Source organism: Homalodisca vitripennis, chromosome 2 (assembly GCF_021130785.1).
Source record: "Homalodisca vitripennis isolate AUS2020 chromosome 2, UT_GWSS_2.1, whole genome shotgun sequence".
NCBI lineage: Eukaryota > Metazoa > Arthropoda > Insecta > Hemiptera > Cicadellidae > Homalodisca > Homalodisca vitripennis.
Window position 1 is genome coordinate 28,410,096 of NC_060208.1, and position 14,620 is coordinate 28,424,715.

Here is a 14,620-nt window from a genome sequence, read left to right on the forward strand (position 1 = left end):
ATGTGGTTAGAATCCTGCATTTCTAACATAAACCCTATTAATATTTCAGTTGTCACAAAATGTACTTTTTTCTTCTGAACAATCTCATATTATCTTCTAAAAATTCAATTAATTGTTAATAAACGTATAATACTTCTATAAGTACCATAATAAATTGTTATAATAATAATGTGCAATTTTTATATTTTTAATATTTGTATAATAAGTACACCATCATGTTGAATGTAATTAAACGTTTGGAATAGCAATAAAAGGTCATAAATTCAACGTGGACACGTGCACTCAAATACTATTATTTACCGTTGTCAATTCATTATTTGTCCAGAACGACAGAAATCGACAGGATTGATTCTAAAACATTAACTCTTATTCCAATATATTATTTATGGTTTAAGCGGTAAATAAATCAAACCAATTACGTTAAAAGCGAAAAATCTCTTTGTTTCCAAACAAATGTCGTGAAAAGTCGCAATACATGTAAACGATTTATTGGTGGCTAATGTTTTCACAACGCCCAGTACACCAGCGCAGTATCGCGTTGATTACCAATTAATTAGGATCTATTACGTCTTTAGCAGTTTTTTATCTGGACAATGAACTGAGCAATAAAGCATTCAGTGCCCCGCTTATCAGTGTTAGCAAAAAGTTCATTAGATCAGCTCATAGATCCGACTTCAGCCAGTCGTCAGTTGCTGTGCAAGGCGTTTTGTTCAGTGCTGTGTAATAATAGTCGCCACCGCTGCCAGTGAGAATGGTGCTCAAGTTTTTGTGGCCCCTCAGGATCGCCTACCTGCACAATGTCACATACACAGGTTTGTGTACATTCTAATGACGAATTTCTGATTCATTGATGCCGAATCATTGTAATAATGATATGAGTGTGATCGCATCCTACGCAGCTCTTGCATTTGTGTCTTGTTAAATATTGTCAGTGTATACAATAACAGTATATTAATTGTCAAGTAAAATTGATTATTCTTCTATGAAAATATAAGCGAGTTATAGTCCATCAGATCGTCTTAGCCAGGAAAGTTTTAGTAGTAGATTCAAGTCTCCTACAGCGTACTCAGTCGAAGAGTATGCCAACTCAGAGGTGCCAACTCTGAGAATAAGTCTGTGAAGTTACTAGGTCTTTATCTTGATTCTAAGCTCACCTGGAGAACACATACTGATGCCTCACTGGCTTCCTCTTCGAGTACAATCCCAGCCAGTGTAAGAAGACTAAACTCTACTACTAATTGCTTACTCTGCTGCATAAGATTAAGAATCATATAAAACTTGCGTTACTCATTGTTTAAACACTTTAGAAGAAACACAAAAGTCATAGCCAATTGAGTATTCTTTTTTAATTCTTTTAAATAATTAACGGTATCAATTCCAGATAATACCATGTGAGCCCTCCTTTTTCAATGAAAAATATTAACAAATGTAATTATTTATATAAAAGTATTTTATTTTAAACCCGCCTTTAACCCCCAAATACTTTTATTCTATTTGTAATTTAATTATTCAAATATGACGGTCTCCAATAAAGTAGTTTACAGTATTAACTTCTTTTTCTCTCTCTCTCATTTTATTTTCGTCTTCCTCGTTGGAATAAAACTTACCAAAAGTTGTTTGGCAACTAAAAATGCTGGAATTTTGAATTAAACCAGTGACACCAATTTCGTATTTTATTTTAAAATCGTTTTCATGGGATGTACTAAAGGTATTTGGCATCCATCAATTGAATTACAAGTTTGCTATAATTTTATTGTTTATAATAATTAATTTTTATAAATTTTAAAATATTTGGCACGATATGGATTTAGATGATAATATAGACATCACTAGTGTTACGCGATCCGGTGCCAAAGTCTGTCCTGATGTAGCATTGCGCTGTGAGATGTGAGACTGTGAAATTCTATTTTATGTTTTCTACGCTCAGAAATTTTCGCAACGGTGATAGGGTAGAATAAAACAGTGTAAGTAGTTCTTCTCGTGTCTTCCACAAGAGATGTATAAAAACTGAATTAGATTTAATACCACATCAAATTACTAGACTTCTTTCCTCTTCAACTTCAGTTTTTGCTCTTATCAGAATTGTTCTACTGACAGATATTTCAGCCTACCTTACGTTGATAACGGTTATTACTGTATGTGACTGATAGAATAGAGCGATTTAATGTTTGGGGACAGAGAAATCCAATCTTCAAATTTATTGTGCATGTGTTTAGTACCACAAAAAAGAGAAAATCCTCTAACATCGCCTCGATAGTGCTATACTACATCAATATGTTACGGATAAATAATTTATTAATTTTATGTTAAATTGTGTAATTTAAAGTATTTTTATAGAGTAGTATACAATTTATTAATTTTTCAAAACTCTATTTTCAAGTTTTAAAAAAAGGCCCTTCCGACTCAGTCGGGAGAAGTGTGTAGATTTTGTGTCAGCTGAAATATTATCACTCTATTTTATTACGATAGCGTTTGTGTCTACTAGTTATCTCGAAACCGTTCAAAAAAAAAAAAACAAAAACAAAAAAACTTCTATAACAAAAAGTCCAGGACACTTATAAACATTCCTGAACACTTTATTTTCTTATGAATTTGAACGGCCGTCGTAATAGAACGAAATGGCTTTACAAGGTGGCCAACAATTTTGTCGAGATATTATAAGTTAAATTTGTTTGCTGTTTCAACTTATTTGGGGTTTTTTTCTAAAATAGTTATCGTTTCCATAAACCATATATTAACTTTTGAAAGAAGGTTGATTTTAGGGTCTGGGAGTCATGTTCGGAGAAGTCATGCAGAACATTTTGGCAAATGCTACCTTGAGGACGATTGCAATAAGCTGACTTTTTGTAATCTACCCAAAAGTCACAATTTTGTTTCTGAACAGTGGCTGAGATCGTGTTAATAAACCATTGACTAATTTGCTAGTATACTTAGTGCAAATCATATCATCTAGAATTAGCTCAGTAGAACATTGTGTATCCTTTTATACCAAGATTCTATACTTTGGCAACTGAAATTGACCGATCTATTAAATGACCATTATTTATTAAAGCGTTAAAGAATGTTGGTGAGTGGATAAGAAAGAACGAAACAACACAGAGATTAAGTCGGTACCAATAGTTCATCTTCAGAATTGTGTTACACCGCTACTGAATGTCAAAACCACTACTGGAATGGGGAAGTAGTCGATAAGACTGGAGACTGCGATTAGCAAGAGGAACATGCGGCCGACCACTACTGTCTACTCTGCAGTTGTTCCAGGGCCGATCTAGGTCAGATAGTGTCTATTGTAGACAGCACCCATAGACAGCATCGTTGTCCCGCAGTGCTCTCTTGCTCTCTCAGTGGTTGTTTCATTTACCCGCAATTTGTGGTAACTTCCATTCCATTTTTTTGTAATATCCATCTTCGAATTCTTTACAGTTTACCTTTTTGTGTTATGTACTTTTCCGGGATTTATTGATTTTACTGTTTAGTTACAAGTTAATGGGGAATGTCTTATTATGAAGTTTCTTCTAGTTGTACCACCGACTCCATAGATCGTACCGTTCAACCGGCATACTAGTACTCTCACAGGACGTAGGAGTGATTCACATGGTGGGAAGGGATGATTCATTGTTCATCTGGAGTTTAGTTACAGTTCACCTTCCTCTTAGTGTAGCGTCTGGAATCTAAGCGTCACAGCCTTGACTCTTGGAATCTGGAGTCTTATTCGTCTGAAGAGGATAAAAAGTCGGCAACGATGAAGCTCAAAATGTTTTTTTTTTTATCTCTTCTAACTAACTTCCAGGAGTCAAGTCTGTGACAGAGTCAGATTCCAGACGCTACACTAAGAGGAAGGAGAGCTGGAGCTAAACTCAACATTCACATTGTTAGCACTCTCACATTCAATTGTGTACATCAATTTCGTGGATAAAAGTGATGTGATATTTATTACCGATGTAGCTGTTCTTTTACAATGAAACCGCTACCAATGAGTTGTTCCGAGAGTTTACAAGCGTACTCGAGGCATGATAAGCTAAAACTTTCTTTCACAATGCTGAACCAATTACACACAATATAGTGATATGGACATTGTATTTTTTATTTTGAATAAGAACCGGTACTGTCTATATGAAAGATTGGCTTGTATGATTACAGGAAAAGCAATGTTCAAGATTATCTCATACAACGCCACTAGATTATCTCATGCAAACTGTGAAGTTATTTCTCGCTTTTACGGACCATACATTTTTAAAGATCCGAAGGTATATTTTAACCGAAGATAATTTGAAATGGAGTAAAATAGTATGTTAGGAATATTCTAATTGAGAGAGACGTATATCTATTTCACCTAAATGTATTGAGCCAATCGAAGCAATTAGACCAATAATATGATTATCTTGCAAACAGACAACACTTATATTTTTGGACTACTACGATAACGTCAATAGAGTTAATGTTTATCAAATCAATTACTGAGAAATCAACGTCAGAACTGGTCAGTCAACGCCCCTATCGTAGTACACAGATTGATAAAGCTGCCAATAGAAAAGAAGAAAGAAAAAACAAATGACTTGGCATCTTAAAACATATTCCATTTATTAATGACAAATGTATATGATCCGTTTGGTAATGAGTAATTTTTGTAATATCATAGTCGCGACTCAAGTACATAATTCTTCTGAGTTAGAGAATATATAGAATAGTTCGTACAATCCCAAAAATAATTATAGTAATTCACAGTACTAGTACGATTTAGCAGTTTTGTAACAAGGGTCAATAGAAAACTGCTAAAGATAAGGATGTTGAATGTGAATGTTTTACAGTATGTTTAAGCTTTTACTCAAGGAATGGTGTATTTTTAGGATAGTTCAGGTGTTTTGTTGGGTTAAATTAAAAAAATCTTTATAGTTACAGCTCTTTATTTGAAGTTTATTTTTGACTATGAAGGATTGTGAAGGACTGATTGCAGATCTCGAAACGTAGTGTTACTGATTTTTTGTTTCACTGAATGATGGCAAATGTCCGGAAAATCCTGTTTCCTTTAGTTACAGCTCTTTAAGATATTTTTCCTGAAGGCACCAAAAATAGGAAACAAATAATATAATTATGGTAAAGTAATATTTGGGGTAAATGATATCAGCATGTTAAAGTAACATTTGCGGTAAATTATATCATTATTTTAAAGTTACATTTGGGCTAAATGATATCATTATGGGAATGTAATATTTAGGGTGTATGATATCATTATAGTAAAGTAACACTCAGGGTAAATGATATAATTATGGTAAAGTAACATTTGGGGTAAATAATATCATTATGGTAAGGTAACATTTGGGGTAAGTAATATCATTATGGTAAGGTAACATTTGGGGTAAATGAATTGATTATAGGAAAGTAACATTTAGGTTAAATGATATCATTATGGTAATGTAACATTTGGGGTATCTTGTAATCACGCCAAAGAAATCGGTTGGAGATAAGAATTTAAAATGTTTAAAGTATGAATGGGAAAGGCGGTGTAAAAGAGTGGTATGTGTTTCTTTATTACTATTTCCAAAATCAACATTAAACTATAACTATACTATAAACTATACTGTATAGTATCAAGTCGTTATTTTAATATTTTACGCCGATTACATAATTAGCAAATATTCCTAATTTACATGCCTCGTTGAGTAATCAAAATATTTTATATGTATTTTCTGTCTTCAGAGGAGTTTTCGGAAACAAGAAATGGTCCTGAACTTAAATATTAAATAACACAACCAAAACCGTATTGCAACACCTTACGGTGCGGACCTCTGTATTTGTGTAAAGTATGTTCTGTTAGAAGAAACTAAGTCTACAAAGTGTCTTTGAATAATTTCGATAAGAATACTGATTTGAAACGATCCTGTGGATAACGTGGATGGCTTACACGCATAGTTCTCCAAATTACAGTAGAGCGTCGACTATCCGAAACATAGTGCAGGGGGGGTTTTCGGATAACCGATTTTTCGGATAATCGAACATTACTGTAAAAAACTTCTGTCTGGGTTTTTATAGGGGAATGGGTAGGACAGCTAAAAACACGTTTTGGGACTAGGACGCACAATAGCACCTTTTAACATCACACACGAAAGTATAAAAATACGTATTATGTGAAAGGTAACACATTAAATAGGGATTGGACATTAAAGTAAATAAAAGTTTGTCTCAGTGACTTAGATATCGAAGAAAACAGTACAAAATTTACTTAAATATGATAAAAAAGAACAGTACAAAATCCTTCCCAAATTAAATTACTTATGATAAAACAGTACAAAATTAACGTAAAAGAAAAAAGTTGAACGTGTTTGTTTGCTTAAGCATTGACACCAAGTTTTTTGCCACTGAGCCTAGTGGTGTTTTAAATACAGCAGCTGCACAGCATCATATTTATCTTGTTGTTCCAACCAATTTATGCCAGTCTCAAAGTACTGGAAGGCGTCTTCATTGGTACTTTTTCAACCAAGACGTTATGTTCATCAATGTCATCTTTAGGCTCTTGTAATTGTGCTTTTGCTGGTTTTTAATATCGCCAGAGGATCTAATCCATGAGCGACGCTGCGTGTTCAGTCGCATGGTAATAGTTTCCTATAAATCATACATCAATCTGCTGATTATCATGCGATTTTTATTGATACAATATATTTATCAATGAATATGAACTTTTCAATGATTTTCAACAATATAACCGATGCCAACAAGGCATGCACAAAAGAGCACAGCGCCTTCTGTATTCGGCAACAATAAGAGCCTTCATAATCATAATACACGACTTAAGACGGATAGGGCTGACCAATCGTAAAATTTCGGCGTGCTTTGGTTTTCGGTTAATCGGCGTTTCGGATGACCGACTTTCGGATAATCGACGCTCTACTGTAATTATAAATATTAGTTCCAAATATAGTTCTAAATATTACTCCATAACATTTAAATTGGCATACTATGGTCTAATTCCTCAATATTTTAAATGTTAAATCAGATTAAAGGGAGACCTTATGTTGAGCTAAAGAAAAAACGAACAGAATTGAAAAACCGCTAGGCTCGTTACAAATTTAATTTGCATTTGGATATTTCTGAGTTGCTGGCTTTGCCCTGCTTCTCTTGATTATAGTGTATTGTGGTAAAATTTGTGTTTTTATTCGTGGTAGGAGTATGAAATTATTGGTAGAGAAATTTCTGTTGTCATGGACTGACATGATCTCAACATCTACCGCAATGTATGAGTGCCAAAATCATAAAGCTCTAGGGCAGTATAAGCATTCCAAAAATACAGAAACAATCAAGAAGTATCCGCCTTTTGTTGTAGAAAGCATCCTACTGTTATGGTAAATTCATAGTGAGCTTCTGAGATATCAGGAAAAATACTGACATAATTTGGGTGAATGTTCGAAATATAAGTAGACTAACGACGTCTGCATGTAGATTAGCTGTAATGAATCTTACGAATGCGTTGCAGTGTAACATAGGTTAAATAATGAAATAGTATTATTACTCTTAGAAACGAAGATATATTATCCGCTACTACCCAGCACTCAATACTGTGTAATGACCCGGTTCATTCTTGGAGTAATGATGCGCACATTTATTCTGCTTATACCCCCAGTACATCTTCCTTTGAACTCTCCTATTCCCCGAGCTTTAAGATTATCTAGTCGAGTTTGGGTTTGAAAAATATTTGTCTACGTTAAGATTATATTTCAGAGTACAGGAAGGGTAAAATAAATTTTCATCACTCCATGTTAAATTATAGGCATTTTAAATAGATCATTTAGGCAGTTTTTACCCTTAAAACTTCTTATATATGATGCAAATGTATATGATGCAAATAAAATTGTATCTATTGTATGCGATTAATTCTCTTTGAATAAATGTAACGTGATAACACTGCTAGGACAGCTGTAATTTCCCGATGATCTGCAAGCGCTCTCTTAGCTGTAATGGAACTCTGATTTTCCAACTCCGGATCATTAGTTTTTCTATGGATTACAGTAAACTTTTATCAAGTAGTGTAATACAGTAGAGTTGTGTGGCTAAGCTATCTGTAAAACTTTTAAGTATTATCGAGTTTTTAACAGTGTAATTAATTAATAATTAAATTTTGGAAATTAGGTAATGAATAATGTAGTAGGTTTAATTACTCGTACATTACAATTAATTGTTTTGTTAAGTAACCATGATATTGTACGTGTATTTGTATGTTGTACAGGGCTCGGGTGTGGCGGTGCGGTGTTGCTCCGCTACGTTTGTTGAATAAGTAACGGTCCCCAGTCTAGTCGTAAATATTGTGGGCTATCGTATGTAGCCTCTAGCCGCTGCCGCTGCACTCCACCCGGCTACCTGCAATACTGCTCGGCTACCTGCAATACTGCTCGGGTGTGGCGGTGCGGTGTTGCTCCGCTACGTTTGTTTAATAAGTAACGGTCCCCAGTCTAGCCGCTGCCGCTGCACTCCGCCCTCTACCATCAATACTGCTCGGCTATCTGCAATACTGATCGACTACCATCAATACTGCTCGGCTACCATCAATACTGCTCGGCTACCTGCAATACAGTTCGGCTACCATCAATACTGCTCGGCTACCTGCAATACAGTTCGGCTACCTGCAATAAATGTTCGGCTACCTGAAATACTGCTCGGCTATCTGCAGTACCGCTCGGCTACCATCAATACTGCTCGGCTACCTGCAATACTGCTCGGCTATCTGCAGTACCGCTCGGCTACCATCAATACTGCTCGGCTACCTGCAATACAGTTCGGCTATCTGCAATACTGCTCGGCTATCTGCAGTACCGCTCGGCTACCTGCAATACTGCTCGGGCGGACCACCTTTAATACTGCAATACAGTCCAGCCGTAAATATTGTAAGCTACTATCGTATGTAGCCTCTAGCCGCTGCCGCTGCACTCCGCCCGTCTACCTGCAATACTGCTCGGCTATCAGCAGTACCGCTCGGCTATCTGCAGTACCGCTTGGCTACCATCAATACTGCTCGGCTACCTGCAATACAGTTCGGCTATCTGCAATACTGCTCGGCTATCTGCAGTACCGCTCGGCTACCTGCAATACTGCTCGGGCGGACCACCTTTAATACTGCAATACAGTCCAGCCGTAAATATTGTAGGCTACTATCGTATGTAGCCTCTAGCCGCTGCCGCTGCACTCCGCCCGTCTGCCTGCAATACTGCTCGGCTATCTGCAGTACCGCTCGGCTATCTGCAGTACCGCTTGGCTACCATCAATACTGTTCGGCTACCTGCAATACAGTTCGGCTACCTGCAATACTGCTGCTATCTGCAGTACCGCTCGGTTACCTGCAATACTGGTCGGGCGGACTACCTGCATATAGTCCAGTCGTAAATAATGTGGGCTATCGTATGTAGCCTCTAGCCGCACGGTGTTGCTCGTTCAATTTATATACATAAATATAATTCAAATTTGCAATGGTAATTTTTTTTTGTGGTAATAATCTCGTATCTATAAGGAAATTGGCACAAAGCAACTCGTATCTGTAATTTTATGTCTCGTGTCTCTGGGGGATGAAAACTTCAACTTACGTTATGTAACATGTAAGACCTGTTCTGTGTGGAAACTTGGATTTCTGTTTAGATTGTTCAAACATCTTAATTTTCATTCACATATTTTCATTAATGCTTATCTTCGTTGTGTAAGGAGTTAGTCAATTGAATATATGTATAATTTATTTTTTACTACGTAGTTTATATTGTAATTTCAAGTGATGCTCTTGTTTCAGGTGAGTAAAACTGGTAGTCAGGCTCTTCGGCACTTTCACTGTGACGTATACAGCAAGTGAGTCGTTGCAGTTCTATATGCAATTATTATATTGCGGTTAACTTTTATTTTTATTTTATGGTTTTGGTTAGTTTTTATAACTTTAAATTTATTCTTTTTTTGCTTTAACGTTTTATTTTACATTCAAAGTTTATAGTGAAGATAAAGTTTAAAAATGCCTATGAGAACAGAGAATATCGTGTTAACATAACAGATAACTAGGGTAGTGACCCCTTTTTATTAAATTCTCAAATACATAATCCGCAAATTTATTATCGTTATAGCTGTTGAGAACTTTTAATTTTTAATTACAAAATACAATTAGAGTAAGTAACTGGCAAAAGTTTGAACTGTTTTTTATGTAGGCATGTACCCAGTTTTTAGAAATCTTGTAAATATTATTTTATAGAACATAATGACTTCCCATAGTAACTTGATGGAACATTTAAGCCGTATTGGTATGACCACAGTGATCCTCTTAAAAACCAATAAATAATATTGGTGAATCAGTGGATGTATACATTACAGTGGGAAAGGGAAAGGAAGTTTACGAGGTCCACTTAAGGACGGACCACAGTCCAGATAAGAGTTGTTATCACAAGCATAACTCTGTCAGCGACGACCCCCTAGGGAACATTTCCTTGACGTTGTCACTTACTAGTATCGTATGCCCTTGGGGAGCCATAGAGAACTGTTCGCATTTCCAAGACTCGTTTCTAACCGCAAGGACATCGTTTTAAATATTATTGGGGACGCCGGAAACTACCATAATGTCGTTGATTGTGCCAAACCTGAGCGGTGCCAAACTTGTAATTTCTTGGGCCATCATACAATCCTCTCAGTTATAGAACGCCTCAGAAAATAGCCTGTGTCGTGGAAATAATACAAAAAAACTGTACCTAATTTGTACTAGACGATGGTAACTCATTAAATTAATTTGTTTGAAGATAAGAAATCGGTGTGTGTTGACTGAAACATTCTAAAAGTACTTAAATCCCCCATCCGAAGTCTCAAACTAGGGATGTCTGGGTGTGTACTATGAATTGATAAAAAGGCAGAATATATAATGATGTAACTTAATAAAACATGATCTTGGCCCTCAGGCTTATACGGTTAGTGTTATAATTTGCTTCACATTGCCTCCAAAACCTTACTATTGCAATTGAATTCGGAATATTTCGACCTCGCTGTGGAAAGCCACCTTTAGTCAATACGTGTTTAACCGAAACTGCATATAATACATATCCGCTTTTCCAAGTGAGTTGACGCGGGAAGGAAGAAGCTGTAGCGTGATTCGCTACAAATTCATCATCAATGAGTCGATTTGGTCGTTGATTATGTAAGTTTCAGCCAATCACGATACAGTCCTGCACCCGTCATTTTACCTGTACTGGCGTATACGTATTATTGGCAGTTTCGGTATACAATTTGTTAACTGATTATGGCTCTCTACAGCAGGCTCGAAATAATTTAAGAATATTGGTAAAATTTCGGCTCATTGTGAACAGGAACACGTATATGTTAATAATTATCTTAAATTTTTCGAGGTTTTTTAACTTATAACGTAAACCGTGGATTGGTTGAGTTGATATAGATAAGGAAGTAATACAAACTATTATATAAAATATAAAAGTTCAAGTTTTAGAAGTTATTTTTTACGTTTGATGTATGTGGCATCAGACAATGGACGAAGTGAATAAAAAGTAGAACCTACTAGCTTGGCTTAACAATAACTATTTTGAGGTTAACAAGTACGAGCTATTTGTAAGAAGTAGTAATTTATCCAGTCTGTCACATTAGTAAAATCTACTAGGTAGCTAATACTACCACTGTAGAATCTACGTAGAAGTTACTTCCTAAGGTCAAGATGCAACTAACTTTTGATTTATAAAATATCAGATCAACAAATAACACAAGCCAGTACTAGAATAATTTTTATTTTCAGTTACAAATAGTTTTCCCTTGTTGGAGGACGAAATGTGATACTTATAATGCTACTCAGTATTCAATTACTTTTATATCTGCTTTTCGAGATAAAATATTTTTTTAAAGTGTAAATAAAAATGTCACTAAAATTATTTTTAAACCTCTAGCAGATTTAAAATTAAAAGAAAATATCGGTTTGTATTAAGTAACAGTTAATTAGTAAAAAACCGTTACTTAACAGTTCAAAAAACAAAAATTAATGTCATGTATTAAATATTACAGTTTTATTTGTTGGTTATAAAGTTTTATTCATAATTAGCTATTCCTCTCAATCATTAAAAATGTTAGAAAGATGTGTCATAAGGAAATGTTCTTCAAACTCTGTAGCATGTTAAAATTCGTTATATTAAATAAATAAGTACAATAAATATTTAAAAAAGACTATCTCAGAAGTGTCATAAGGAAATGTTCTTCAAACTCTGTAGCATGTTAAAATTCGTTATATTAAATAAATAAGTACAATATAAATATTTAAAAAAGACTATCTCGGAAGTGTCATAAGGAAATGTTCTTCAAACTCTGTAGCATGTTAAAATTCGTTATATTAAATAAATAAGTACAATAAATATTTAAAAAAGACTATCTCAGAAGTGTCATAAGGAAATGTTCTTCAAACTGTGTAGCATGTTAAAATTCGTTATATTAAATAAATAAGTACAATAAATATTTAAAAAAGACTATCTCAGAAGTGTCATAAGGAAATGTTCTTCAAACTGTGTGTAGCATGTTAAAATTCGTTATATTATTAAATAAATAAGTACAATAAATATTTAAAAAAGACTATCTCAGAAGTGTCATAAGGAAATGTTCTTCAAACTCTGTAGCATGTTAAAAAACGTTATATTAAATAAATAAGTACAATAAATATTTAAAAAAGACTATCTCAGAAGTGTCATAAGGAAATGTTCTTCAAACTGTGTAGCATGTTAAAATTCGTTATATTAAATAAATAAGTACAATAAATATTTAAAAAAGACTATCTCAGAAGTGTCATAAGGAAATGTTTTTCAAACTGTGTAGCATGTTAAAATTCGTTATATTAAATAGATAAGTACAATAAATATTTAAAAAAGACTATCTCGGAAGTGTCATAAGGAAATGTGCTAAGTTAGACTATCTCAGAAGTGTCATAAGGAAATGTTCTTCAAACTCTGTAGCATGTTAAAATTCGTTATATTAAATAGATAAGTACAATAAATATTTAAAAAAGACTATCTCAGAAGTGTCATAAGGAAATGTTCTTCAAACTGTGTAGCATGTTAAAATTCGTTATATTAAATAAATAAGTACAATAAATATTTAAAAAAGACTATCTCAGAAGTGTCATAAGGAAATGTTCTTCAAACTCTGTAGCATGTTAAAATTCGTTATATTAAATAAATAAGTACAATAAATATTTAAAAAAGACTATCTCAGAAGTGTCATAAGGAAATGTTCTTCAAACTGTGTAGCATGTTAAAATTCGTTATATTAAATAGATAAGTACAATAAATATTTAAAAAAGACTATCTCAGAAGTGTCATAAGGAAATGTTCTTCAAACTGTGTAGCATGTTAAAATTCGTTATATTAAATAAATAAGTACAATAAATATTTAAAAAAGACTATCTCAGAAGTGTCATAAGGAAATGTTCTTCAAACTGTGTAGCATGTTAAAATTCGTTATATGAAATAAATAAGTACAATAAATATTTAAAAAAGACTATCTCAGAAGTGTCATAAGGAAATGTTCTTCAAACTCTGTAGCATGTTAAAATTCGTTATATGAAATAAATAAGTACAATAAATATTTTAAAAAAAACTATCTCAGAAGTGTCACAAGGAAATGTTCTTCAAACTCTGTAGCATGTTAAAATTCGTTATATTAAATAAATAAGTACAATAAATATTTAAAAAAAACCTATCTCAGAAGTGTCATAAGGAAATGTTCTTCAAACTCTGTAGCATGTTAAAATTCGTTATATTAAATAAATAAGTACAATAAATATTTTTAAAAAAACTATCTCAGAAGTGTCATAAGGAAATGTTCTTCAAACTCTGTAGCATGTTAAAATTCGTTATATTAAATAAATAAGTACAATAAATATTTAAAAAAGACTATCTCGGAAGTGTCATAAGGAAATGTTCTTCAAACTCTGTAGCATGTTAAAATTCGTTATATTAAATAAATAAGTACAATAAATATTTAAAAAAGACTATCTCAGAAGCTTTTCTCTGAGTTTTGCATTACAGTGTTTCCTCGAAACTGTAATACACCCTCGGAGTAAGGTAACTCTTCTAGTTTGTAAAGTGTTTTTAAGAATAAAACTTCGCCATTTTCCAAGAACGCCAGGCATAGACGTCATAGTTGTTTCTGTAATATGTTCTGCTGTATACTAAACCTTATTTATGTTTATTGTGGAAATGTTGCATTTTTGGAGAATTTTCAGTATTTTAATTCTAAACATAATTTATTAAAGTTCTTGGGTGGCAGTTGCAAAATGAGAAACAACAATCGCCAAACTATATTAACTATAATTACGTTATAAATAATTCATACAAATTTCAAATTAATAGCTTTCTGTGTAATAATGTAGAACAAATTCGTTATTTTCATATGAAAATGTGAAAATAAATAAAAAAAAAAACAAAGAAAGAAAACAAGAACAAGCTACAACTCTTTATTTACTTCAAAGTTAAGTCGTATCTAGCTCGTCCGGAGAAATATGAGCTACAACCAGGGATTAGTTACTGCTACCTTTTTGTTCATGCCAAACCCAGTTATAACTTAAAGAAGTTAAGCATTAACATCAACTACTTTTTATTAACACCGCCGATTGTATTTAACACAGACG

General features: G+C 33.6%; 1 protein-coding gene across 4 annotated transcripts in view; it reads left to right on the forward strand.

Moving 5' to 3' along the window:
• The first annotated feature begins 403 nt into the window (after positions 1 to 403).
• LOC124353734 overlaps positions 404 to 14,620 on the forward strand; it is a 388,950-nt gene continuing 374,733 nt past the window's right edge. For 2 of the 4 annotated variants that reach the window (XM_046803720.1, XM_046803719.1), the window contains exon 1: positions 404 to 812. In XM_046803720.1, coding sequence (XP_046659676.1) covers positions 752 to 812 — 61 coding nt within the window. In that variant the 5' untranslated portion in view covers positions 404 to 751. The remainder of the gene's footprint in view (positions 813 to 14,620) is intronic. The other 2 variants (XM_046803716.1, XM_046803718.1) reach the window with 2 other exon arrangements.